The sequence below is a fragment of the Scatophagus argus genome, chromosome 19, assembly GCF_020382885.2.
Source record: "Scatophagus argus isolate fScaArg1 chromosome 19, fScaArg1.pri, whole genome shotgun sequence".
Classification (NCBI taxonomy): Eukaryota; Metazoa; Chordata; class Actinopteri; family Scatophagidae; genus Scatophagus; species Scatophagus argus.
Window position 1 is genome coordinate 15,882,625 of NC_058511.1, and position 27,988 is coordinate 15,910,612.

The 27,988-nt window shown below is 39.0% G+C and overlaps 4 protein-coding genes and 1 non-coding gene across 6 annotated transcripts; 1 reads left to right on the top strand and 4 right to left on the bottom strand.

The window, feature by feature from the left end:
* Positions 1-55: 55 nt before the first annotated feature.
* On the bottom strand, positions 56-6,817 carry mep1a.2 (meprin A, alpha (PABA peptide hydrolase), tandem duplicate 2). The gene is made up of 14 exons (XM_046372231.1): positions 6,691-6,817; positions 6,579-6,603; positions 6,437-6,484; positions 6,284-6,321; positions 6,128-6,203; positions 5,914-6,031; positions 5,548-5,723; positions 4,528-4,749; positions 4,010-4,156; positions 2,798-3,013; positions 2,206-2,652; positions 1,067-1,240; positions 562-766; positions 56-404 (listed from the first exon to the last, which is right to left on the bottom strand). Exons 1-14 carry the CDS (start codon positions 6,751-6,753, stop codon positions 254-256), a joined length of 2,106 nt encoding a protein of 701 aa, XP_046228187.1. The 5' UTR covers positions 6,754-6,817; the 3' UTR covers positions 56-253.
* A 1,636-nt stretch (positions 6,818-8,453) lies between these two features.
* mep1a.1 (meprin A, alpha (PABA peptide hydrolase), tandem duplicate 1) lies at positions 8,454-14,685 on the bottom strand. The gene is made up of 14 exons (XM_046372232.1): positions 14,365-14,685; positions 14,250-14,274; positions 14,118-14,162; positions 13,938-13,978; positions 13,593-13,668; positions 13,274-13,391; positions 12,612-12,787; positions 12,293-12,514; positions 11,922-12,068; positions 11,597-11,812; positions 10,468-10,932; positions 9,119-9,292; positions 8,899-8,983; positions 8,454-8,813 (listed from the first exon to the last, which is right to left on the bottom strand). The coding sequence occupies exons 1-13, from the start codon at positions 14,422-14,424 to the stop codon at positions 8,934-8,936; spliced, it is 1,815 nt and encodes a 604-aa protein (XP_046228188.1). The 5' UTR covers positions 14,425-14,685; the 3' UTR covers positions 8,454-8,813; positions 8,899-8,933.
* A 1,148-nt stretch (positions 14,686-15,833) lies between these two features.
* trnas-gcu lies at positions 15,834-15,915 on the top strand. The gene has a single exon. It is a non-coding gene; the product is annotated as a tRNA-Ser (tRNA).
* Positions 15,916-16,056: 141 nt separating this feature from the next.
* LOC124050105 (protein FAM177A1) lies at positions 16,057-17,864 on the bottom strand. The gene is made up of 5 exons (XM_046372237.1): positions 17,261-17,864; positions 16,902-17,060; positions 16,754-16,808; positions 16,577-16,671; positions 16,057-16,489 (listed from the first exon to the last, which is right to left on the bottom strand). Exons 1-5 carry the CDS (start codon positions 17,279-17,281, stop codon positions 16,286-16,288), a joined length of 534 nt encoding a protein of 177 aa, XP_046228193.1. The 5' UTR covers positions 17,282-17,864; the 3' UTR covers positions 16,057-16,285.
* A 728-nt stretch (positions 17,865-18,592) lies between these two features.
* Positions 18,593-27,877, bottom strand: brox (BRO1 domain and CAAX motif containing). Of its 2 annotated transcripts, none has more exons than XM_046372236.1 (13): positions 27,745-27,877; positions 27,135-27,236; positions 26,787-26,893; positions 25,331-25,427; positions 24,665-24,760; positions 24,449-24,521; positions 23,464-23,569; positions 22,950-23,039; positions 22,356-22,441; positions 22,134-22,215; positions 21,458-21,608; positions 20,202-20,361; positions 18,593-20,087 (listed from the first exon to the last, which is right to left on the bottom strand). In XM_046372236.1, the coding sequence occupies exons 2-13, from the start codon at positions 27,233-27,235 to the stop codon at positions 20,004-20,006; spliced, it is 1,233 nt and encodes a 410-aa protein (XP_046228192.1). In that variant the 5' UTR covers position 27,236; positions 27,745-27,877; the 3' UTR covers positions 18,593-20,003. The 2 variants fall into 2 exon arrangements, with proteins under 2 accessions (XP_046228192.1, XP_046228191.1); XM_046372235.1 differs by having other exon boundaries at positions 27,135-27,254; positions 27,745-27,876.
* Positions 27,878-27,988: the final 111 nt, after the last annotated feature.

Sequence of the window (27,988 nt, forward strand, 5' to 3'; positions counted from 1 at the left end):
TTAATTTGTACTTTAGTGAAGGTTAAGATTTGAGTGGTCTTATCTCTAGACATAGTTTAAGGAACAAAACTGCATTTTTTTTTTTTCCATGTGAGGATGCACCAGAGATACACAGATATCAGGCCCAGGATGCACTTAGTGTAAATAAGTCCAATGAGTAAATTTGCTTTTCTTTCTAGTGCTTTAAACAATTTTCCTGTGATTTCATTACTGGCATCAGTGCAGAAGATACATTATTCCTTTGAAATGTGTTTCACTGAGCTCTCCTGATGATGGTGTAGATGGCCAGTGTAAGAACTATGAACCCCACTGCGCCGCCTATCAGAACTCCCAGAATGCTTCGGTCTATGTTCATTTTCTCACAGGTTTTACCAGTGTAGTAGGTGGTCTGGCTCGTCACACACCTGAAAAGCAGCAGACAGAATTTTCCTTTATTTCCTGCAGCATGACTAGTTGTTTAGAACTGTAGTAGCCACATGACTTTTCTTTTCTTGGCGACAAGTATAAAATTGTAAATAATTGTATCCCCTGTGTATCCACCCCACAAACAGAAACACACACCTGCATGAGGCTTTCCCTTCACTCTCCACACACACGCCTCCATTAAAACAAGGGTTGGGATTACAGGGATTGACAGAACGTGCTTCTCTGTGTTTTGGAGCCTCCTGTCTTATTTCCACCTCACTGATTGGCTTCTCATCCGTGATGTCGTCATTTGGTGCAGCTAGTTTTATAGGAACCTCAGTCTTGATCAGGTGGGTCAAATCTGACGGAACAACAGGTTAATTAAAATGTACAATAAAATGTGACTGAAATGTTCAGGTTAAATTTAAATGAATAATAACATAGAAAAATGTTGATATATAAAAAATTGAGATAGGATTTTAAAAAATGGGGGGACTGAACTTATTTCAGTTATAAGTGGATAGAATTTGTGGAAAGGTATTTTTAAAAAATGTAGAAAATAATTAGCTGCTGTTTGGCAGACTGTGTGTATTAACAAACAGTCTGATATAAGAGTAGTATGGTAGATCCAGGTAGAAGACTTGATATTTCTGATTGTCACCATTGAAGTCAGCAGTAATGATGAGGTCGTCATTCTTGAGGAAGCTCCTCCTGTGCAGATGGTTGTGAGAAATGAATGTGCTCCAGCCAAAGTCCTGACTACGGTAGCACTGGCAGCTTGCATCCCACACTGCTCCTGAAGTAGCTGTGGGTTTGTTCCAGCGGGCATGAGTGTCTGAAGGGGAATACGGTCAAGGAAAAAAAAAACATGTTATGCATTTCTGAATTTTGTCAGCTTGGTCAGAAGAAACAGAGAAGGGAGGTGTGGCTGATGGTGAGCTGCTAAAAATATTAGTATTGTACTAGTATGGTTTTTTGAAAATATGGTGATGGTTTTGTTGGTTAAGAAAATGCAGCATGGGCTGTTTAAATCCTCTATAATTAATACTTTTTCTTTAACAATGGACCGAATGAACAAGTGTGTGTAATCAGGGTTGCTTGTAAATGAAAGTGATGCATTTAGCAGCTAATGAGCCAGATATTTCCATCAGCAGTTGAGATCTATACAGAACTTAAGGACAGTGAATATTACGTTCTTACACTCATCAGATGGCCAGAATTAAGAAATAAAATAAGAATTTTAAAAAACTGTGTTGTTCTGATAAAAGAAGAAACAAAAGAACAACTGAAAAAACTGCAATATGGTTAGCAATGTTTGTGTTTGTCTCCACTCCACAAATATTTGGCTCCTTACCTGCCACCAGCTAGACACTAACTGTTTTTCTGTTGTTCTGTGCTGGGCCATAAAGTGGATTTATAAGAATCTTTGTGATGAAAACAGCTGCTGGAGAAACAGCTGAAGAGATTAGTGAAAAGGGAGCAAAACAGTCAAGTTGTCAGCCATAAAACTGAATGCTAAAGAGCACTGTAGAACATTGCTGTCAAATACTAATTCACCATGAGTGGCACCTTTCACACCTCAGCTTTAATGATTTAATTTTTTGTTACATACAAGATAAGGACTTTGAAGTAAAAATGCTAATTACTAATTATAACACAGTTGGCAAGTGCATTTTAATATGCAGTACCATTTTTGTTTAAAATCTGTGTTTTTAACATTAAAAAAAATGTAACTACTGCATGGCTATAGACCTAGCTAGTGAACTTTCTTTGTTCTAAATGCCAGTGTCCTGGGCCTACCTGTGGTGAAGCTTCTTGTAGAAGACATCCTCAGTTTTACATCGGGATCTTGGTCCATGGCTACAATGGTCACCTGTCTGTTTTTGGCTGGCCATTCCATCACTGCATCATTTTCCCCACTGCAGAGGTGCATGGTCATACCGACATAGTCTGAAGAGACACTGTCTCTTCCGTTTGGGTAAATACTGATACCAAATGAGTAGCCCTCTGGGTTGTAGAAGCACTTGCTTTTAATCGAGCTGCCAACTGGAGAGGTGATGAGAACGTTTGTAAAGTTGTGGATTTGCCAGACTGCACTAGGACAAGTGGTTTCACTAAGAGTGATGTCATCGATTAAGATAGCGCCTGAGGAGCTGTCTGATCCTCTGATGCCTTGGAAGAGATAACGGAACTTCTTTGTCACCTTGAGAGTCACATGGGCTATTTTCCAGGCATCATCTCCATCACCTGAAAGATATAAAACAGGTGATTTGGTGGGATTTATTTAAACATTAATTTTAAAGAAAGTGCTAAAGAGTGAGTTTCTAATAAGTCTTACAATCCTCAGGCACTATATTGAAAAAAAAAGAAAAAAAAGGGTAACATATGATACCTGTAATGGTGTGAATCTTTCTGAGACTGTGTACAGTCCCAGTCCCATCATCAGTCTTGATCCATATCACCAGTTTGTCCCCAGCTGCTCCAGTCATCTTATAGAAAAATTGCAGGCATTGCTCATCTCTGTTGGGGTAGAGGATACGTGATTCCAGCAAGGCACTGTTTCCAACTGCGCCAGAAGATGTGTCAAACTTCATGTAGTATCCGGAATCTAAGAAGAGAAGCGGCCATTAGTACATATTTTGTAAAATGAATGTGATATTGAGTGAGAATGAGATTTTGGCCAATATATTACTTTATTACTTATTGTCATATTTTATCCAATTTTATCCAAATAAAAGCACTTGCATAATTGGGCATTGAGGCTGTATACTAAAAAATATTTTTTTTGTATAAGAAGCTGTTGTTTTCTCAAGGGAAAACTTTCAAGAATTAAATACAGACTTATTACAGATACACAGAAATGTTTTATGCTCAGTTGGACACATAGATTAAGTTGTTGATGATGATTAATTTTTTTTAAGTTTTCACCTTTTATATTTCTTATTAACATATTCATGAGATATATTATTTTACAATTTACAACATATGGTCTCGTTCTGCAGTTGACCTTCCTTGGTATTTTTGTATAGTAATGCACATTAATCTACATGCTTTTGTTTTTGTTGGATTGAGGAGAGGGGTACAAAAAGAGAGAGACCCTCCTCAGGGCTTTCAGTATTTGATTTGACTTGAAAAAAATGTGACACTATTTTCCCTAATTTCTAAAATCAGCCGTGATTTTAAGCATAATTGGATAAGTAGGATATGTTTAATTATCCCCAGTTGTAGGAGTGGAAGTTACCTAACTACTAATTGTGTTGGATATGTGTTATATTAGACTGTATGTTCACATGACACCTTTAGCTTTACATAGTCCTTACAATGCAGAATGAAATGTAGACGAATATATTCGTATTGAATTGTTTTCCTACAGTACATTTCACAAGAAAAGGATTAAATAAAATGTAATTTTGGCACATAGAAAAATGAAGGATCTCCCACTTATTTGCCCCCCAAAATCGGATAACCCTCCATTCAGTGGAAAGAAAAACCCACAACTGCCACCCTTTTCATTATCAAATTAATTTCTTTGAGATATAGTTATATTGTTGAAATTTTATGTTTGATATACTTTTCTGTATGATGTGTAAAATATGTTCAGTACCTCTGCAGCGCCCCGCCAGGGTGTGGTCTGTATCAGCTTGGCTGCTCAATGTCTGCACCCAGTCCGAGTTGTCGTCCTCATACTGGATCATACCACAGATGTTGATGAGCTCAAAGGAGCACTGGTCAAGGAGAGTGTGTGTGTTGGCTGGAACAGGACAGTTATCAAGAGTCAACCTTCAAAACCTGAAGAGGGGCAGTATTTGATTAGGGAAATATGGAGGCTCTACAAAGCATCAGTGGGATGGATTTTTTGAAATGAAATATTTTTGGGGCTCCAAAGCTGATGAATTTCTGGCAAAGTTGAGATAAGAACATAATATGAGAACATAAATGTTTTTCAGGACTAGTGTGACAATAAGCCAGCTCCCACTGCAAGTTACTGACATTTATACCAAACTGGAATGTACTTGTTGGGCAGGGAGTTAGAGATTCTTGACCACTGTCTCTGCCTGGTTACAGGAAGTAAACCAGTACCCTTTCTCTATCCTTAAGGCATGCATGAAAGTAGATACTCACCACAGTCATACATGCGGTTCAGCCTAGTGATGTCTATAGCACTGAAGTCCAGCCGCTGGCCAATGATTTCATTAAAATATGGTATGGTGGTGGTGATTGTGGGGATGCTTTCATTCTTGTTGAAGGACAGTGGTCTGTAGTGCATGATGGACTCATAATCATACGGTGTGTTCAGGTCAGTGATGAAGTCATCCTCATACTTATTGAAATTGTGCGCCTTTCCTATGAGGAGAGAGTAGCATTGCTGTGTTAATAATAGTTTGATTGGTAGTATAGCACCTCCTGCGTGGAGTACAACCACACAATTATTTATATACTGAAGCAAAGCTCCTATCATTTTGCAAGTATGATCATTTGTTTAAATTGTGTATTGTTAGTTACATGGCTGTAGCTACCATTAAAGACATGAAGGTCGCGGCCTTGGTAATACTTCTGTGACTTAGAGAGGTTTAGTGACAAGAAAAGTTTACACTCTGATTTCACACATGGTGCAAACTTTTATGAAGGCATAGCATGGATAAAATTGTGAAATTGTATCTAATATGACTAAAATGAATGACTTTGTGTTTAAGTGCTAATTAGCATGCAAATGTTAACATGCTATGTTAGGATGGTGAACATGGTTAACATGCATGTTATGCGTGTCAATTTAAAGTCAATTTAAACAATCTGAGGAAAAAGAATAGATTGTGTAACATGAACAAAACCTCATCCTCCAAGTGAAACTGCCTATTGTTTCCCAGGTCAGGAATGAATGTTCAGTTTCAATTTTTAAGCCAGCCAAATGGACAAGAACCCCTTACAGTACAGAATAAGGAAACAATGGAATTTTCATGACAACCAGGCTGCTTCATCTAGGAAGATTGTGTAATATGATGGAAGTCCAGAACAACCATTGAGTCTATCTTATGTTTTACTGTCTTCAGTTGACTGAATATCACACGAGTTCACTGAATATATGTATTGTTAAATTGGTACAGTTTCTTTGATAGGATAATGATAAAAAAAACCGTGACCCACCTTCTTCAATCTGGTCCCACCAGATTTTGACATAATCATCTCTGTCTGATCGAGACTGTTCATGGTAAAAGCCCAGAGCATGAAGAAGCTCATGCTGCACAATGGACTTAGTGTCACACCTGTCACCAATGGACACATTCTGGCCTTTTCTATCATCTCCAACATATGACCAGCATCTGAATTGATGGAAAATTCGGAAAATTGTGACACAATCAACTGAAGGGGATGTTACTGAGCTTTTCTTCACATCAGCATTTCATAATCTTTGGTATTTTATGCCTTGCATTTGATCACTTGACAGCATTGCTCATAAAGTTGTGCAATGACCAGGATCTCCCTGAAACACTTAGGCATACTGCAGCTCACCCAGACAGTTTGACGAAGGAGATGTAGCTGGTTTCTCCCTCATAGGGCTTGAAGTCTATACAAGATCTCAAACGGTATTCCTCAAAAGCCTGGAGGATCACACCTTTAGCATTCAACTCTAGAATAATGAAAAATATTTTCCAAATCAGTAAAGACTTCAACTATAAGTCAAATTATTTGTTAGCAGAAATATATTCCCTTGTGCACGGTGTACCTAAAGAGTCAGTTAAGATATAGGGGATGGGAAACTTCCATCTTCTTGTTTGATCTAGGATTGCATTTCTGCTGGGCTGCAACAGACAGTGAAAACATTCAAAACATATTTTTAGATTCTTGATAAACATAACCTTTACAAAGACACTCTTCTTACATGACCGGCGATGTCTCCCTCAAACAGGTGTTTTAACCCTGGAAATGAGGAAAAAGCACATGTAAATATTACTCATAGATATGTGAAGAGCAGTCAACAGAGCACATAATCACAATGCATCTATCAGCAGTGGACAGGGCTTAAAAAGTATACCTCTGTTGATCTCAAGTATGTCATCCCTCAGTTCACCAGCATCTGCATCTTTAACCGCAAGATAATTTATTGTCAGAGCAGAAAAGTAACAAAGAAGCTTGTTTTAGAATGCATATAAAGAGTAAAGTTAGTAGGAACCAACCAGTAGGTGTTGGAACAGCTTGCACCTGGCACACAAAAAGACATCTCAAATTAAGACTTTGTTTTCCAATGTCTGTTTTTCAGGATAATTAAATACTTTAAAAATTCCATACCTTCAGAAGCACAAAGACTCCAATCAGTGCAACAGTTTTCCTCAAACTGCCTCCAGATCCCATGCCGCTACCCAGGCAGAAACGTGTTTCTGTGATGCCAGTCTAAACATGTCCATAAAGACAGCAGGGAGAGGGAACTTTGATCAGGATTATAGTGTTTAATGAGTAACACACATTTCACACATGTCCTCACTGCCTCTGGAATTATTAACATTCTGTCAGGTGTTTTGGCATGCACAACTGATGGCAGCAATAAGGTGTCTTGAAGTCTGATAAAATGGACAGTTATGTTGTTTATGGGTTTGAGATCTGACCCCACCAGGCGTGCAGATAGCTGTCTTTTATCAGTTCATCTGTCTTCAGCTGGGTTCTTCAAGTCTTGGGACCCTGGGGCACCATTGTTGTTGCATATTTGTCTCAAAAACATATAATCTTTGTGTTAAATCAGGACATTGCTTTTGGAGTTCATTCAGTCTTCCTGTAGTAATTATACTGATGATGCCTTTAAGGTGTGAATCCAAGTTCCTGACAAGAGAGTAAAGATGTAAACAGAACACAGGACACAGCAGTTAAGATATAGGCAGTAAATTAAGGGCTGGCATTACAATCTGACCGAATCTATAATCCCTGATAAGATGCTATATTGCATTTTACTTATCTTATAATCACTGTTCTATTACAAATGAAAAGGCCAACACAGCTGATTTAGCTGATATTAAAGGAACACTTGAGCAATTTTTTTATTGCACTTTTGTAAAGCTGAGGGACAAAAGTCAACATATCCTAACTTGTAATCCTCATTGGGAATCAAGCTAGTCTGATTCATTCAGTCAACCTGACATTGTGGTTGTGTTGGTTGTCATTGGTTGTCATTGGTTATTTTGTTTTGTTTTGCTCTAACCAACTAGCAGTGAGTGATGTGTCATTTCCAGTTGACATGGAAGCTGCTGTAGAGGTTTCTTAAGGATAGCTAATTTAAAGTCTCTCTCACAGATCAAAGAAACATGCTTGCCTGAAAGTTATTTCTATGTCAGGAATCCGTCCATCCATTCATTTTCTGTGCCAGTAATCCAAGCATAGTCAAGGGGCGGCTGGAGCCTATTCCAGCTGGCAATGGGTGAGAGGCGGGGTACACCCTGGCCGACAGTCAATCATAGGGACAACTCAAACAGACAGGGAATCACACATGCTCACACACTCACACCCAGGGGGGGAATGTAGAGTAGCCAATTAATTTGATGTGCATGTTTTTGGGATTATCGGAAGAAGCTAGAGTACCCAGATAAAACTCACGCAGGCACAGGGAGAACATGCAAACTCCACACAGAAGGGCCCAGACCCAGACTCAAACCCAGAACCCTCTCGCTGCGAGGCAACAGTATTAACCACTGCACCGTGAGGACTCATCCATGCCGTTTTTATGTCTCTGTTTTACATGAATGAAGCTCAGTAGTTAGCCAGATGATGTTGCATTTCTTATTGTAATCCTGTATAATGAGCTCTGATTGGTTAACTGTCAGTGAGCATAATACCAGATCTATTTGAACTGCTGAATGAATCAAAATGTGGGCTGTGATTTTAAGATCTGGTACCAGGATAAGGTCAAGTTCCTCTATCATCAGGGTTACTGCTTCAGAGCTGAAAGAGCTCCTCGAGAGCCCCGGAGGGCATTATACAACTGTTTTATAGGCTGGGTATTGAGTAAACAGATTTCATGTTGTTAGATTGAACTAAAACAATCAAGGATAAAACATCTAAATTATGTTGATTATTTTTTTATTATGTTAACTTACAGTACCAGTTTACACAAATTACAACCAAATGTCAATACAAGCTTTGATTTAATTACACTATTTCATTGGCTCTAATGTTATTCACATGGCAGCCATTTTTGCATCACAAAAACAAATTGAATAGTTTTTATTTGAACAGTTCAATGGAAAGAACTTTGTTGCACAAAATGAAAATGATGGCTATATTTCAAATGTTATTTTTAAATTATAAACAAGATAGAACTTTACATTTTAGGGTTTGTGTATAATTCTGATATTCCATCAGCGCAGCAATCTTCCATCCTTTCTTCATCTTCACTTGTTCTTTAATCCCAGCTCCACATGGTGTATCTTATTTACAAAAAAAAGTTATTTAATTTTACATGACCATGAGCATGTATAAGTCTTTGAAAAAGAAAAGTGTCCCATGTCTTACCTTCAGTTAATCATGTTATTAAATCCAGTGTGGCTTTACTCCTTTGGCTCAATGGGAACTTCTGTTTTGATCAGTGATGATATATCTGTGGACACACAAGTAATGATGTCTAGTGATGTCTGCATCCAGACAAGCTACTTAACACCACACTGGAGAAAAGGATCGTTTTTTTTAAATGCACTGCATTTTCACACATAGTTAATGGAGACAGACCACTAACCCTCAAAGTCGATGAAGATGATGAGGTCATCATTCTTGAGATAATTACGTCGTCTGAGATCAAAGTGCTTGACAAAGTTTCTCCAGCCCCATGATTGACCTCTGTAGCATTTGCAGGAAGGATCATATGTCCCTACCTTGGAGGGGTTGTCCCATAACAACTTTCCATCTGATGCTAGAGGACACAGAAAGACAGACAGTATGTAAGGAGCAGTCTTGCCTTTTGAATAATACTGTCAATCTGTCTACCACTTTTCTGCTGACTTTTCTTTTAGCATTATTATGAGGTTGATCTGCTAAAGACACCCATGTCCCTCTACGTGCAAAGCGACTCTTTAGGCCATTTAAATGGAAATATTGGCCTGCAAAGGTTAACATGCTAAATTAAGATGCTTAAAAATGATGACCATTATGCATGCCAAACACCATAAATCAATCAGTGCTATTGTGAGCATGTTAGCACAGTCACCTTAGCAGTCTCAAGAAAGGTTAAATCCAGCCTCACAGAGCTGATGGCATATGTTTGGACTGTAAAGGTGCACTCAGATAGAACACAGAGCAAATTCTAGAGGTGGTGTTAATACATATAAAGTGAAAGCCTGTCAGTGCAAGCTGAAAATGTTTCAGCTTCAGCAAAAATCACATCTATCCCCATGGCTTTATGAATCTGCTCCATAAACATTCAAGAGACAAGAGGAGAAAGAACTGAGTCTGAGTAAGTAAATAAAAATAAATAGGTAGTAGAACCAGGTTCCTGGTGAGGCTGAGCTGAATACCATTGCACACATGCACAGTCCCCCACAAACAGTTCTGTACCTTATTAGCTTACAGTTAACATCTGTACAGTTAGTACATTAGCTGTTTGGGGTGAATAAAGACATACTAAATTAACAGTGGTCATTTGAACTTCAAGTCTTGCCTTCTCTGCGCAACCTAGCAGCAATTTTGTTCCTGAAGCTTACAGATTTATTCAAAAACAAAAAAATGTGAGCTTCTTAAGCGGTGAGTCCATCATCAACTGTTTATAAGATCTGGACTAAAACATTTGCTGTCTTCAGGAGTATGTTAGGATCTCAGTAAAAAAAAAAAAAATGTTCACATTTTCAGATGCAAGCTCCAAATCTACCTGTTGACTGTTTTTGTTGTTACTTTATGCTTTGGAAAGCACTTTTACTTGATTGCAAGGATAAATTAAGGTTCACTGTCCGATGGAAAATGGTTGCCATCTGTAAAAGTTCTGACTCACCACCCAATCAGACATGCCTTTGTTATATTTAATTCATTGCCTGTAGAATTTGTATGATGCCATTGCACAAATGCATCTGGGGATCATGGATAAGGAGCACTCACTAGTCATCGTATTTGTTGTGAGGCTGCGAGCAGTAGACATCCTCAGCTTAATGTCTGGGTCTTGGTCCATCACCACCAAGGTGGCCTGTCTGTTTACAGCTGGCCACTGCAGCACCGCATCATTTTCCCCACTGGCCAGGTGGAAGTACAGCCCAGTGTATCTCCCCGTGTAATCAGCGTAAGTTGTCAAAGGCATAATACGGACACCGTAACCGTAGCCTTCAGGGCTGTAGAAACGAGGACTGTCAATAATTGTGTTGGTGTCAGCTGTTTCCATGATCTTGGAGAAGTTCTGGATCCTCCACACAGCGTTGGGACAGCGTGTCTCAGTAAGGCTGATGTCGTCAATGTAGATGCCACCAGTGGATGCAGAGGGATCACCACGCATGCCTTGGAAAGCATAGCGGAATTTCACCCCTACCTCCACTGGGACATGGGCAATCTTCCATGTGTGGTCAGAATCCGCTGGGTAACAGGGAAAGGGACAAAATTACAAATCTTACTAAAAAAATAGGAAAAAAAGAAGCACCTGGAAACCTCAACTATCCAACTTTGGACAGAGACAGGCTAGTGTTTTCCCCTGCTTCCAGTCTTTATGCTAAGTTAAGCCAATCCAAGCCAAGCTAATTACCTTCACACTGTATTATATTTATTATACTCACAGTAGCTACAAGAAAGGCTTACAACTTGGCACAGCCTTGAAACAGTTACGTTTAGGCATCTAAAGTACTTGGTTAGGTTAGGAAAGGAAGGCAGTTGTGTCGAGCAGTAAAGTAGGTATGTCATGTAGTCTGCAAGACTGTAGACAATTGACAAACAAAAGTAGTATCAATCATCACAATTTAACTGCCTGAAAAAAGAAAATGAATGTATTTCCCAAAAATTTAAATTATTTCTCTGAAATAATGACATAGTTGCAAATTTTACTATTCCAAATGTTTCACCACTGAGAGTGTGCGAAGTTATTATGTATTGTATGTTTTCCTATTCCTTAAAATAATTTGATTTGAATAAAAAGTAGCTAAAAAAGGTTCAAATGAATATTTGCCTAGATGCAAAGCATTTACTGTGAAGTTCCTGTAGCTGCTATGAAATGTATCTTCCATAAACATGCTCACTTAATAAGTACCATAAAAGGTGTGTATTTTCTTCATCCTACGAACGGTGCCTGTTCCATCATCCATCTTGACCCAGATCACCAGCCTGTCCTTGGAGCTTCCAGTCATCTTGTAGAAGAACTGCAGACATTGAAGCTTCCTCTTGGGGTAGAGGGTTCGGGATTCCAGCAGAGCAGACTCCTGAGCTTGCCCAGCCATGGTACTGAAGTGCATGAAATACCCAGCATCTAGGAAGTCAAAATAAGACAAGTAATTACAAAATCTAACTTGCTTTTTGCTAATTTCTGAGGATAACCAGAAGTTGGAATTTTAAAAAAGACATTAATCAACTCTGACCTCTGCATTTCCCCAGAAGTGTGTGATCCTCAGCACCCACAGTGCTCTTGGTATGGACCCAGTCAGAATCATCAGAGGAGGGCTGGATCATCCCACAGATGCTGGTATGCTCAAAGGTGCACTGGTCCAGCAAGGTGAGTGGACCAGCTGTGGTGGTACAGCGGCAAGGTTTATAAAGCGTTATACAAGTTTTGACCCAATTTGTGCAAAGCAGACCTTTGTACATACTTGCTACAAAAGACTATCAACTATTAAACAATATTGTACTCCCTCTGTTGTCAACCTTCAAGACTCAGTAAAGTCAAAAAAAAAAAAAAAAAAAAAAAAAAAAAAATATGAACGGGAAATGAACTCTCACAATATATACGTACAGCAGTTGTACATCCGGTTGAGCCTGAGGGTGTCCATCTCGCTGAAGTCGAGGTACTGTCCAATGATGTTGTAGAATTCTGGGATTTTGGTGGTGATGGTGGGGATAGATTCGTTCTTATTGAATGAGAAGGGCCTGTAATGCATGACAGACTCGTAGTCGTACGCCGTGTTTTGATCGGTGATGAAGTCATCGTTGTATTTATTGAAGTTGTGTTGGAGTCCTGTGAGAAATTCATGTTCATTTCTACCACACCAAAACTACTATTTTGTCATCAACTTTTATGACAAAATGATGGACCATGAAGTTAAAAGGCATACCTGGTGTAACCTGATCCAGCCAAATATAAACATAGTCATCCCTGTCGGTACGGGACTGTTCATGGTAAAATCCCAGAGCGTGGAGCAGTTCGTGTTCAATCACTGCCTTGTGGTCACAGCCAGACCCCAAAGACAGAATCTGACCGGTCTGCTGGTCTCCAACTGAGGAGAAACACCTGTAATAGCAGAAACGGTCGATTAAAGTTCTGATCCCAAATCAAAAAAAAAAAAAAAAAAAAAAAACAATGAAAGAAAAGAAGGGACACTACTGTGTTTTAGTGCTGCTTTTCTGTAATGTTTGGGGATAATTTTGAATTATCAGAATTGAAGCAACAGAAAATGATGAAGTTATGTTGATTGTTAATCCCCAAGCTCCAAAAAGGCGCAGCATTATCCCATGAATGTCAGCCGGAGATGCAGGGAGTGACGTTACATAGTCTCACGTTTTTTCACAGTGTTGTTCTGAGGTCTGGCTTTGTCAAAATTATTCATACTGGAAACCTGTATCTACGTATAATTAAGGCTTATTTCTGCTGACAGAGAGTGATGAGGTAATAAGAAATTAAATAAATACTGTAACTCTGTAAACTGGTTTCTACAGCAGCTGTTAACTGTAGATTTTGCAGAGTCAGAAAACACAAGTAAGACAACTAGAGGTGTACCCTCCTCTCTTCTCGAACTTGATGTATGTCTTCTCTCCCTCATATGGCTTGAAATCAACACAAGACTTCAGTCGATACATCTCAAAAGCCTGGTGGACACAGCCCTTGGCATTCAGATCTGAGGAGTGCAGTCGCAGTAGAGGACAGATTTTTGTTTTTCAGTTTTTCAGAGATTGGCAGCTTATTTTTTGTGTATAACAAATCAGGTGCTTTCCTCTGTGTCATGAATGGTAATACACAAACTTGGGCTAACTCTGGGATATACGCATGACAGTGATTATTTATGGTCAATACGGTGTTCGCTATTAGAGAAACTCACCCAAATCGTCGCCCAGAATGTAAGGGATTGGAAATTTCCATCTGTATGTTTTGTCAATCAGGGCATTCCTTCCTTTCTATAGAACAAATGAGGTATTTAGAAAGGACTAAGACACATTGTGACCATAAACACAATAAAAGCTAATAAAAACACATGCAATAAAACCCATAATGTTATTGAAATTGATATTACACTTCAGTTACTCAAGAGCAAGGAGACCAATAATCCCAACAGCCAAACATGTGATTGCATATGGCAGCATAACAAAGCTGTCAATACGATCAAGGAACGATAAACAATGACTGAAGCAAATGCTTTTTTCTCAATCATCAAAACAAAACTTACTGGAATTAAAATGTCCCCTTCAAACAGGTTGGCATCCGAATCTGCAGCTCAGGTACAAACAACACATTATATTTCAATAAGCAACATACAATTTTACTCACCGTTTTATTCAAGTAAATAAAGGAACACTGCTGATGTGTAATTTGTGGAGCAATGATCAGCTGAAATGTTGTAGCTCACCGAGGTTTAGGATGGGGTTCTCATCCTCACCATTCTCATACACTTCTGTAACACAAAGATACACATCAGAGGCTTTTCACAGCCTTTCAACAACTGCTATTCATTTAACAAAGATCATTTTTTTTGACATACCGTGTACCTCAGGGGACACAGGTATCTGAATGAAACAAAAACCAGTGTGAGTCATCATGCGATTAATGGCCATATCACATCATGCATGCCAGATAATGAACTAATTCATACTTACAGTATATGAAGTGGCTAGAGCCACAAGTCCACACAGTAACAGCACCGTCTTCTTCATCATGCCGAGTGTCACCAAGTAAATGTTGCAGCTTTGGTTTAAATGCGCACGTTGACAAGATTTGACCTTTCAGCCTTTGATGAAGTTTATGTTGGCTATAAAGAGTGACTGGAGGACTCTGGAGTGACTGAGTTACTGGAGGACTTTGACTCAACTGTGTTACTAATTGGTGAGCTGATTTAGCTATGAAGTGTTTGTACATCTTCGTATGGCTGCACGTATTACACCACCTGTGTGTGTTATCTGACTTATTATATGATATGATCTTATTATATCATCTCATAGCACCCCTGAATTCGGAAATTTCCTTCCAGCTCACAGATTTGAGTTGTGCTGAGTTGTATATATGCATATATAATACTTATTTAATTCCTGAAACCTTGCACCAAAAGGTTCACTTGAGATCCTTAAAAAAAAAGAAATTTGAAATAGAACTTGGTACAATAACTGGCCCTGGGCTTTTGTATGTGAGGAGTGTTCCCATGTCAGATTCAATGTTACTCAGATATTTCACTTTCCGCAACAGTGCAGCGGTATGCAGTTAGATTGGATGCCCATAGACAGTGATTTTGGTCTTAAAAATAAAATAAATCTACTATTAATGTCCTTAAGTTAAGTGAAGATAAATTGCTCCAAATAAATACAGCCACCAGATGGCGACAAATACCCAGACCAGAATTTTTCTGTTTGATTTATAAACAAGTAGTGTTTGTATACACCGTGCAAAGAGGGCAGAGTAGACCAGCAGCTGTGTTTATGGTTCGTGGATTAATATTTTTGACTGGACTGAGTATTTCTACTCTGTGGTTTCAGCGTTTTGTCGTTTTGAGTAAGTATCTCCGACTTTCACCGTTCTACGGCGGCCGAGACAGCTCAACGCACTGCGATTTGGAGACCGAAGAAAGCGTTTTGCAAAATGATTATCTGCCTCCACAATATTAAACTGTTTGTTCCAGTATAATTTGTATAGATGCATCATATAAACTAAACTCACGGCTAACCATCGAGCAGAACGGGCATAACCACGTCAAGAGGGTTTGTCAACAATAAGTAACTTTAACAATAAGTAACTAATAAGACTGCAGCTGTAAAAACTTGTAGTTGTTATTAACGTAGCAGTTTTGCAGAGGCCAATGTCACGTCACCGATTGGTGTCAGAATCTTAACGTTAGCCATGTCATCGGGCAAATATGTTGGACTTGCTTAGACACGTCCACATTTTACATTAGCGTGGCTTACTACCACGTTAGCTAAGGTTAGAAAGTCCCTGCCTAAGGTAACTAACATAGATTTGGGAAATTTGTTGACGATATTTAACCTAATCTGTGATAGCGAAAGATGATTCAGTATCGCGTTCGATCTTGACAGGGATGATATTGAATTTAAAGTCAATTTTTGGAAGCGCTATCGTGGACGAGGTGGCCGAGTGGTTAAGGCGATGGACTGCTAATCCATTGTGCTCTGCACGCGTGGGTTCGAATCCCATCCTCGTCGAAGTGTTTTTGTGCCTTTATTATTTTTTTATTGGACTGTATTTTAACGCTTACTTTAGAAGAAGAAGAAGAAGATATTTAGATATTAAGATGATAAAACATTAGCATAGCGTTTCCCTTTGGCAGAACAACTGATTATGCATTCATGATGGGCTACTTGATTTATTTTCAGTTATTATAAACAAAACCACAATCTTGCACCAAGTTTACAGCGTGATTTTTTTCTTCTTCACAGTTTTGTTGTAATATTACAATATCACAAAGAGCCACACCATTCTTTATGCAGCATTATAACACCATTTTACACAGTGCACTTTGAACAAAGGCATTCACATCAAATCACGACCCTGACTGCTTTTCTTCTTTTGGTCTTATTCCCGAAAATCCTCATCTGCTTGATAGCCTCTATTGTGACATCCTTCCCTTCTGTCCATATGTTTCTCGGCACAGCTGTTCTGGGAATCCACCGGACTTCTCACATCTCCTGTGGCTCCATACTGACTCCTCAGTTCAGGAGAGAGATGGATCGCCTCCGCATGTTCTTCCCTGAGATCGTCTGTGGCCTCTCTGCGTGTCTGTGAGTGAGATAGAGGAAATGCAAAGTCAAGGACAAGGAAACAGGCCTTCCAGAGTGCTGTTAACACACAGCATGAAGTCATTACCTTGTGGTCACGATGATGTTGATCTATGGCATATTGGTATTTGGCTGCATTCAGTCCAAGCGCACCAGCTAGTCTCTGTCCAAGGAAATCGCAGGCTAATATTGGAAACAACAACTTGATTAAACAGTGAAACTTCATTAGTGAGCTCTGAGTGTATTTAACTGTTACATTACGTACTGAGCAGTGAAATCCTCCCAACTAGAATAACCACATTCTTGAACGAGAACCTAGTCTGAGGTAAAACAGAAAAGACAAAAAAGAAAGATGACATAACTCCTACATAATGATAAAAAACATGACACCACTCCCTGAAACAGTGTCCCACCTTCTGTGCAGGCTCTCTGAAAGGTCTGTCTGATGACTGCTCCTCTTCCTCCTCACTGTCTTCCTCCTCCAGAGTTTCACCGCTGGAGAAGTGAATGATCCTCGTCTGTTTGGACACAGCAGGATCTCCAAACTGTGTTTCTTCAATCTCCAGTGATGTCTGGCAGATTGCACAGGTTATTATATAAGCTTTCGTTGCATGCTCTTTCATTTTACACATTGTCTTTGTGGCATTTTATGTATTTCCAGTCTGATGTCATTTTAAAAGTTAAACGTTAACTCGCACCTTTGTTAGAGTGTTACTGAACACAACCTGAGCTAACAAAGCTGTTTGCCTTGCTTCATTATTACAACACTTACTTCCTGCTCGCTGTTGTTCATTCTTCAGATACTGTAAGTCTTTCTTTATCGCTCCGATGCTACAAAGTCAAGTCTTTCTCATGTCACAGCTTTACGGCATGTCCATTAACGCTGACTCTGCTATGCGGAGCAAAACAGCTACAGGATACAGGATCAGTCTTGAAACCTGAGGCAGACAAATACAGCAGTGTAAACTTCACCACAGGCAAGTGGCTGCAGAGCTGTCGCTGTGACGTAATCGGTTTCGCTCTTGAGCTCGAGGGGCTGGGCTTGTCGCGATGTGTAGAATGTCATGGTTTATTGCCAATTTTAAGCCACTTAAATCTTCCTGTTTCCAATGTTCCCTTTACATATGACCCTTAGGTAGCCCAAAAGACAAAATCAACAATATTTGTAACTTTTATAACTTCAGTAACTTTTAGAGGAATGTGTCAGGTTAAATAAAAGGGTTAAATCATACTTTTAGTGACCCAGAGGTACTACTTGTAGGTTTCTAGGTTCTCTTTGTATTACTAAATGTATGTGGTTACTCATGTAATATATACATATACATTTTAGCATATCAGCTACAAAATGGATAAATAAAAACTGAATGAAATGATGACATCAAAAGTATTTAAATTCATCTTCATTTCCAGGGTTTAATACTGCCCATGCACAAACTCGTGCTGTGACTCCAGTTATTTGTTGGTGTTTCCCTGTCCTCCCTTCAAAGCTTCTCCTCGTCAGTCCGTGTGGGTGCAGCTTCCTGATTTCGAGCACCTGGCAGTTCTCCACACCTATGTCCCATCTGCTAATCAGTCAACCCCCACTACAAAAACCCCACCAGACTGTTCCACCAGCAGTGTGGTGTTCACCAGCTGTCTGCCGTGTGTCATTCATGCCAGCCTTATTCTTTCTTGTGATTCTTTGAGTGATTTACAAACCCGCTTTTCTTTCCTGGTTCTTAGATAAACACCATACCTGCCACCGCTGGCCCACGTCATGTTGACGAAAATGAGCACAAGATCTTTAAAAAGACTGAATTTCAGGGATGATTTATTGGTGTTTCAAAGACATTTTTTACATGAAGGACATAATTTGAGGAAGAATGCTCTCCAGGAGTGAATGGTGATCTGATACACTCACACACTGGCTTGAAAAGAATAAAGGAGTGCGCATTGGTCTGATTTCTGCAATGATAAACAACTTGTTGTTCCAGGTATAATGAACAACAGTTACATGCCTCGATCATTTTACTTCAGCCAAAGCTAAAATCCAGTGCAAAAGTTAGCTTGTCTCTTGTTCAGTTTAGCTAATACACATGTAGGGGTATAAATGAGTACATGTGAGCAGTATATTACAGTTTATTATACAAGTTTCAGGCAATCGATAGTTATGCTTTAACCAACATTTATTTTGAAAGTAGGAGAGTTTTGACAATATGAGCAACTTATGTGAAGCAACAGCACACAAGACAATTTCAGAGACAAATGTTCACGTGTCCCGCCACCCCTGCGATCTGAAAATGGTCGTGTCCTGATCTTTGTCTTTAAGGATGGGGATAATACTCATAAAATGTACAGTACATACATTGGGCCAGCTAATGACAGCAGCACTCTCTGAAAAACTGAAAAAGAGTCAGCCTTTAACAGTATCAGTGGTTTATCCACTGAATCCTATAAATGAAACATCACCAAAAACATATGATCAGAGTTACATAGAACTGTATACTGTTATAAGTGTTGTATGTTCTCAACTAAAATATCATGTCATAAGAATAGAAATAAATTACAAACTACCACTATCAGGGATATAATCACAGAATGCAGAAGCATGTTAAATGATTTAGCCTCATCCAATAATAAAGTGTTCTTCAATGTAGAAGTAAAAAGCAAAACAGCTATGTCATGTACAAAAAATAACTACAGTAAATACATGTGATTGAAATCAAATATTGATTGTAAACTGCTACAGCTAAAACAAACCAAATGCACCAGCAATAATATACGTAGTCTTGTTCATTTTGTTTGTCTACTGTTGATTTACGTTTCAGTTCTGGTAAATAGCAGAAGTGCATTTTATGAGAAAGTCAAACAAATCTAAACAAATATCAGCTTGAAATGCATTGAGATCAAGCACTGTCGCATAGGGGCTGATCGGAAGAATGTGCTTTCTGTCACTGGTAGTTTCTCCAGTATAAAACTGTCATTTTATCATCATTTCAATTTCAACTGCTGCATCTTTTGTTTAGATCCACCTCCTGAGGCCATTTTTGAGCATGTTTAATAGGAGTCGTGTATAATTAGGCCAAAGTACTCCAAGAAGGACTCTTCTATACAGGGGGTCACGGTGAACAGGTTTACATTGCAGCCAAAGGCACCATTGTTAGAACTGCTTCACCCATAAGGCTTATTTATAACCATTCTACTTGCAATGACCTCATGTTAAAATTTGATTTAAGTAATCCTTTGAGCTGACACCTAATTACTAAAAAATAACCTGAAAGTTTGCTTTTCTTTAATGTTTTAGGTTTAGTTTATGAGAAGCTGTGAGCTAGATGGGACAGGCTCTGTCTTAGATGAGAAGACAATGCCTCTCATACCCATATATAATACACATTTCAGCATGAATATAAAACACCATGGTAATGTGTGGTGTTTTAATGCAAAAACAAACAAACAAAACAAAACATCTTTTTCCTATTTTCATTACAATACAATGTTACTGAGGCGTGAGGCTGATGATGGAATCCATGGAAAGTTTAGGAGACAACACAGCCTGTGTCCTTCTGAGGCTTCAAATCTGGCTCCTTCACTGGTTTCACCTCCTCCTCCTTGGGTTTTGCCTTAAAGCAACAATAACACTGATTTAAAACAACACAGCCCCAGATACAGATGATTAAGATTTCATTAGGTCATCCTGCCTTTGTTGGAATGAACTTTGAGGGGAGCTGGTGTACCTTGTCATTTTTGGCTCCCTTGGTCAGGTCAAAGGTGGCATAGACTTCAGGGGAGCACTGCTCACTGAGAGGTGGCAGCTCAAAGGGAACTGGCTCAGCCAGGCCATAACTTGCCTTCAACTCCAGCTGGGGCGCCTCAGCTGGAATTTTATGGAAGTATCTGAGGAAAAATGTCCAAAGAAGAAATTTAAGAGCAGAAGACTTGCCTCCTTGTGCAATATCACCGAAGCTTTCGTGATGCACTTAGATCCACCTTGCAACCAAATATCTTACAAGTGGGAAAGATACAGTATATGTACAGCTAACAATGTACACGATGAATAAGGGCTCGGCCTGAAACCTCTGCAAACGTTTCAGTTGCCAGTGTGTGTCCATTTTGTGTTCCAGCATTTGTGTACTTCACTAAAAAAAAAAAAAAAGTTAAGATTTCCTTTATTGTCCCACAATGGGGAAATTCACAAGCACATTTTAACATGCACTCTTGTAAAACTGATTGGACTGATGAATCAGAATCTGCAAAGCATGCTTTACTGTTTCTTGGGGTCTGACCCACCAAATAATTAATTAAACCCAAACTTAATAAATGAGCACTTAAACATACATCAGAGTGAAAAGAATGACCTAAAATGACAGAAAACATCTTAGGAAAAAGTGCATTTGACATGTTCTTTGACTTTTAAGTATGGTCCTTGTCCCTTCTTCTACCAAAGAGAGGAGGGGTTTATGACCAACAGTCAGCCACCAGGGGGCAGTCAAGATGTTCTGACTTCACTTTTGGGGTGCTCTCATGTCATCCATTGTTATATACTTCAGGCCAATGATGTAAACACCCAGTAGTCTAGTATTGCCAGCAGTTAACAGCTACACACTGCTAGCGATGACGAGAATGTGTTGACAGCATTGACAACATGACAGTGATGACTACCTGATGCTGATCACACAATACAATTTGCACAGATTCGCCACAAAATGATCAGTTCATTTACCAAATTAAAGAAAAATAAAGTTTATTTTTAGTGCCGAGATGGGAAAAGTCAGAAGTTTAAAAATGCTATGAGCTGTCTTCAGCCATTGCTGACACCACTTTAAGAAATGTGACTGTGTTTTCTTGCACATTTGAACTTGTGTCAATATATAAATTCTTCCACAAAACTTCACTTTGTCATAGATAAAGATGTTCCCACCAATACCAATATTACATGTGCAGTATGTGAGTCTCCATACATGTGTTTATGTGTCTGCCTCAAATGACTCACATGAAGCCATTTTCTCTCTGGCACTTCTCCAGTGTGTTTTTAATGAGGCCGCCCAGTTTGAGGAAGAACAGCTGCTCCGACGGTTTGGCTGTGGTGCCCGGGCCTTTGGTCTGACGGTACTCTTTACACAGCGCCTCAGCACGGGAGTAGCCTGAACAGAGAAGTCTTTCGTGTTAAGACCAAACAAATCCAGGCATTAAAGCAAGAGAAGCAAAGAAGGAAAAAAAAAAGGTCATTTCAGGATGATGACGTGTCAAAACAGTGCTGCAGCAACACGCAGGAAACAAACACACAGGAAACACCTGTGTTGTGACCCATATACCAGTTATTCATTATATCTCAGCTTCATGCTACTGAACACAAGGTGGCATATAATAATATAATATAATAATTACTTTCAATACTTTGAACTTTAACCTTTACACTTTACACTGCAATTTTCTATGGACTACTTAGATGCATGAGTCATGAGGTTAGTTTGCTGAATACAAACAGAACTAAATAACATATGTATTCATAACTTACTATATGTAACAACATATTTATGTATTTATGTGAACTGTGTCTGGTCGATTTTCATTCAAAAGACACGAAGAGTGCATTAAAATTAAACCAAAGAAGAACTTTGCACTGATGTGTTAAGTGACATACACATGCAGGAGACAGATATACATACACTTTTCCGCCTCTTGCAGAGATCTTATAGCCTCACCACACTTGTCACTCCCCAGCAAAGTCTGCCCATGATAGCAGTATGCCTGCAAACACAATGAATGAGTATAAACTGGGAGCCTGATTAGTCACTTTTCTAACCTCTTTGTCAAGTAGAGTAGGTTTTCCAGTTCCTTTATATCAATAAAGGTACTGTGAACTGCACTGGGATTACACATGAACTTACATAAGCCATGTAAAAGTGCTGCTTCAGCTGAAGATACTTCCTCCATTTGCTGCTGCACTCTGGCTCCAATGTGTTCAGTGTGTGGTCTGCAGACAGAAATACTGACCTTTAATAGCATGTTCAGGAATGTTAAGTGAGTGAGCCCCAGCTCCAGGGAAAATTAACAAGGGACTATTTTAGCAACATAGTTGATCAGGCTTTCACTGCTGCCTGTACCCATTTCACATAAATGTGGGAGTTTTATGTGTTGGGATGTGACTAAGTTGCGTAAAATGAAAGATCTGCAAAGGTACAGCAACTGAATGAGTCACGCACTGAGCGTGTCCGACTCCCGTGACTTACCAGTAAAATTCCAAAAGCTACAACACATCATGGCAGGATTTCTCAGAGTGATGTCATAATACAATGTGTCAACATGACTGCAGAAACTCGTAGAAAGAGTTTTCTTTGGCTTTAAGTGAAAGTGCCTCGCATGCCTCCCACTTGTGACACAGTGTTTCACACATTAAAAAAAGACATATAATAGCTAAAACTGAATGAGCTCTGTAATAGTTTCACAGACATATTCAGAATCACAAGTGCCACAGTACTGACCAGCTTTTTGATAGAAGTTTGCCGTTTCAAACGCCAGCGCTGCGATGAGTGTGGCATTGTGCTTCAGTTCAATTGCTCTGGCAATCGTCACTATAAAAAGGAGAAATAGATGGTAAAGAACTAAAGTTGATAAAAAATTAATACAATTTGGACAGAATTATTATTTGCCCTCTTTAATATTTTTCAAAGTATAAGTCCTGTTACCCTTTGTATTGTAATGCTTCAGGTTATGATGTGATCAACATTATTTTGTGATACAAGACAACAAACTACAAGATCAATGTAATCCATACAGATATTAAAATACACCTCAACAGTGTGCTGCTCAGACAGCGTAAATTAACAAGAGAAAAGAATTTCAGATTTAAAACTTTTAACAGCAAGTTGTTAAGAAACACAAAAATAGAAAAAACAGAAATGTAACCAGATGCTTGCTAGTTATTGCTACAAAACAGTATACATTTATAGGGCGTTTTAGTGGCTAGTGCAGTGTTCAAGCATGGAGCCGCTTTACCTTCTTGCGCCTCTGCTTGGCACTGGATGATATATGCATCAATGACTCTGGGCTCCAGGTCTCGGCCTTTTTCAGCTGGGGTGATGAGACGGGGAATGTGGACGTCCTGGAGAAAACATGCATCATCTATAAATTTCTTTGTGTATGAGAGACTGTATTAACGTGCCTCGTGTCAGGCTCATGTGCTGCAGGGGAAACAAAGAAGAAAGGAGTACTATTTGTTTCAGGCGAAATCGGCTTGTGATAGCTTTTTACATTTTAAACCACAGGTTTTAAAATCTCTATGGCAAACTGGCAACATTAATTCTATGCTGAATTAGCTCTTAGCAGTTCATGTTTGCAGTACGTTTGCAGTGTGTATGTACACAAAAGTTGTCTGGGCAACTATCACTGGATTATTTCGGCACTGTGGAAAACTTCAAACTTAAAAATGTGATAATTCTCAAGAACATTCTGACAAGCATCTTTAAGCTTTCTAAGCATCTTTTTGTATGATTTCTAAGGGGATTTACGGATGCTCACAATGTACATCAGAGGATAATAACGTCCTTGGAAAGTGTAGGTCAAACTGAATGAGAAAATCCGTGCGTCATGTCTGTGTGCAAAGATTTGACAAAGCTATGACTTTGAGTTCACCTGTCAGTTTGAAAAACCCTGTTTTAGACCAATAAGTTTGTTTGGAAAATAGCTTGTGGGGTCACTCAATAGGAGATGTTCTGAAATGCACTTTTTTTTACTGTTAACTGTGAGAAATTTCCTTATATTTCCATTAAATGTGCAAAAGATTTCTACCGAACTAATGAATATGAATGCAGAGACCTCATCATTGACACCAAACAAGTATTCGTAAACAATATAGGTCTTATATATATATACATCAGAAACCAATACTTCCTGAAATAGTACATGCCAATATCAGGAAATTCTAAGGGTAAGTATCACGATCACACAACTCTACAATAACTGATCTGTAGATGTATCTCACCTTCAGGTTTTTGAATATACCAGCAGCAACTTTCAGGCTCCGGTGAACATCTTTCGCTTCAGCTTCTGTTATGCTATTGAACAAGAAAAGATGACAGTAACAAATATTTATTGTACTAACAAAGCAATGTACATTTTTTTAAATCTACGATTAATCAATATATCTCTTAAGATTCCACATAAATGAACACAGCAACACTGAATAAATGCCACATACTTTTCTTTCCCTGTCAGTCTCGAGGCAAACTTGGTGTACCAGATGGCTACATTGAAAGCCATGGAGACCAGTTCAAAGACCGCATCCTGCTGGGCACTGGGAGCAGAGCGAGGAGAGATGGTGGGTTATAGAGAGTGATACAAACACACAAATCTACGATACTAAGAGTAAAAATTAACACCTACAAGACACAGCCTGCTATTGCTGCTGCCAGGTGAAATCTGCGAATGCCTTCTAAGTCTTTGTTGTAAAAATGTAATGAGTCAGACAAGAGCTGGGAACGATGCTTACATAGGATTAGATCCATTCAGATAATAGATTAACACTAATATTAGATGTTTATCTGTGGAATCTCAAAATTTCCACTGAAGTCATGATCAAGAATAAAAACATCAGACTTCTTGTCTATGCTTCAGTTTTTTTCTTTTACATTTTTAATAATCAGTTCTGTGCAGAATTTCTCATCAAGTACTTGCAGAACTTTGTGATTCAAATTCGAGAGAAACCTCTTCCAAAGGGGTGGTTATTAGCCCCCTGGAGGGCACTTTCAATAGTTAACTTCAGCCCTCCTTCACAAATCTACTTAACACTGCTAAGCAACCATGAAAACTAAATGAAATGCTTCCACTTCCAATGACACAGGAAGTATTCAGTCTACATTTTTACCTTGGTGTGTTTCCTTGTAAGGTGTCAGTCCACTTGAAGTTCTGGATGAACCTCATCTTGTTCTCCTGTGTGGTTCCATCCAAGGATAAGATAAAGCCTATTGTATTGCAAATCAATATTTAAAAAAAATAGAGAAGCAACTGGTTAAGTGCAAAGCAAAATCAAAAAGTGCAATGTTAGAGGGCAAAGAGAAACAATTTACAATAAATAACTATACAACTATAGAATTATTTTCTATTGCAATGTACATAACGATAGGCCAAGAACATGCTCACCGACTGTATATTATTAAGTATCAGTATAATCTATAATCCCCTTTGATTCCCCCTGAAGTTTGTTACCTCTGCCAAGGTCACATTTGTTGGTTTGCTTAAATGTTTGTCCGCAGGAATAAGAAAAACTACGGACCCGATTTTTGTAGCATTACATTCTGGAGCGGATCCAAATCATGGGGCACGTACACTTTTACAGAATGAATAGAATTGGGTTGGGGATTGACTCCTTCTCCCTGGTTCAAAAGCAGCGATGATCACCAGACAGCGAATGACGAGAGAGAACAGTCTTATCAACACAGTGATACGGGAAATCAGAGAAATAAAGTTATTTTCTGATTGTTTTACAGAAGTTACGCTCTAAAGCACACATAAACACGCTCACACCTTCACAGGAAGGTTCCACAGGTTCCGATCACCAGGTTTTGTGTGAATTCAGATGAAACACATGTTGCACAGACACACAACTCTTTCTACAGCTTGTTTTTAGCCTTTAGTCCAACCTCATACCCTGCATACTATTACCCAAAGGCTAACCCTAACCCTACACCCTGAAAACTCTGCAATACAGCAGAAGAAGAAGAAGAAGGTCCCTGCGGATGCTGCCATGCACTTCTTATGGGTCAAAAGTGATGATTAAGAGGTGATGCTGACATTTCAGCTACACACTACCATATTTTTTCATAATTCTGATACTTAAATAAAAAATAACATAAATAATACAAAATTTAAATATATAATAAAATATTTAGCAGTTGCACTTGCAGATTTACATATCACAGAGGAGTAGACAGGTGACTTTGACAGACTTATGTGCTCTTCGAGTGCCCTTCTAAGATTAAGATAAAATAAACCTTTATTAGTCCAGCTGTGAGGAAAAAAGTTTCTCAAGTTCTAGTTTAAGGTTGTCATTATCTTATGCTGCATATTCTCTGTGTGCTTGTTCCAACTCTAATGAAGCAATGTGATGGTTACACTGACTCAAATATTCAAACTGAATAGTCCATGTTTTTATGGCAGTACTAAAACATCAGACGGAAGTATCTCACACGCACAATGTTTGACTGAATATCTTTTTGCACTGAACCACAGATGAATGATGCTTCACTTCACAGGGTTTAAACGCCTAAGAAGACAGAGAGATGAACAGATAAGTGTACATATTTGCTGCAGTGTAAATATACCTTGTAAGAGGGAGAAGTATGCATCTGTTGCATTTTTCATGATCTCTGGGTTACAGGTGACATCAGTGAACATCTCCAGCAGTCTCGCCCTGGTTGTCCTCAGGTCACTGAACACATCAAACAAATAACAATGTACTGATGTTCTCAGAGTCATTATATCCACCAGGGTACTGCCATTTTATGAGTAAACTAGTGATTGTAAAAAAACTGCAGCAACAGTAGAGTGCTATAGGACCCAAAATCTCCATGAGAGTGGGACGAGGCAAAAACAATGTATCATTTCTCTCCGCAGTTACAGTATAATCTCATAAAAATGTTGTCACTGCATTAAGTGGAGATCAGACATACTTGCATATCTTATTGGCGGCGGGGCTCCCTGCCACTCCATAAAAATTAAAGGACACCGGCGCCGTTGCCTTCAGTGGGTTTCTGTGAAACCAGTGTGCCATCCTGTGGATGAGGACACACCTAAAGAGGTTTAACATACAGTATGACAAGCAGTTCATGAATGAGTACTATCTGGTATTCACATATTGTTTATATAGTGGAATGTATGACGTCCCGAGTAGCTAATATATTGTGGTAAGATATTTATCAAGTGGGCAGCTTGGCTAGCTTTATGTGTTATCTTGGCTAACGTCATTTTTACCTATGCGGTCGCCACAACTCGCTAGCAGCCGTGTTAGCTCTCTTAAAAGGCACAATTTACCCCTTCCCACAGTTACCATGTTGAAAATTTGAGACAAAAGTGCTGTCGTTACTTTGGGCTGCAATGAATTGTGTTTTTGTAAGACTGTCTGTCTGTTGTAGACATTACGTAGGCTACGGAGATCAACAGCTAAAGCTAACACTAGCATCATCTAAAAACATAAACATGATTAACTAAGTGACAACCGACTTATTATAGAGCTATATAAATGGACTGAAAACGACAAATATAGTATATTTTACTGTTTACCTGTCGTTGCGGCGCTGTGAGTATGAGGTTTGGTATATGAAGTCTGACGCTAACAACAACTTACTTCCGGAAATAAACAGGAGTAGAAGCTAACCAATGAAAGCGCCCGGTTCAGTCACATGACGTGTTTTCGGAAAATACCTCTGAGTTTCTATCGGCTCCGCCGTGGTTGACAGCTCAATAGCTCAAAAGACACTAAACAGGCCATGATCGTACTATTCTTACCAGCTCTCAGGTCAGCCAC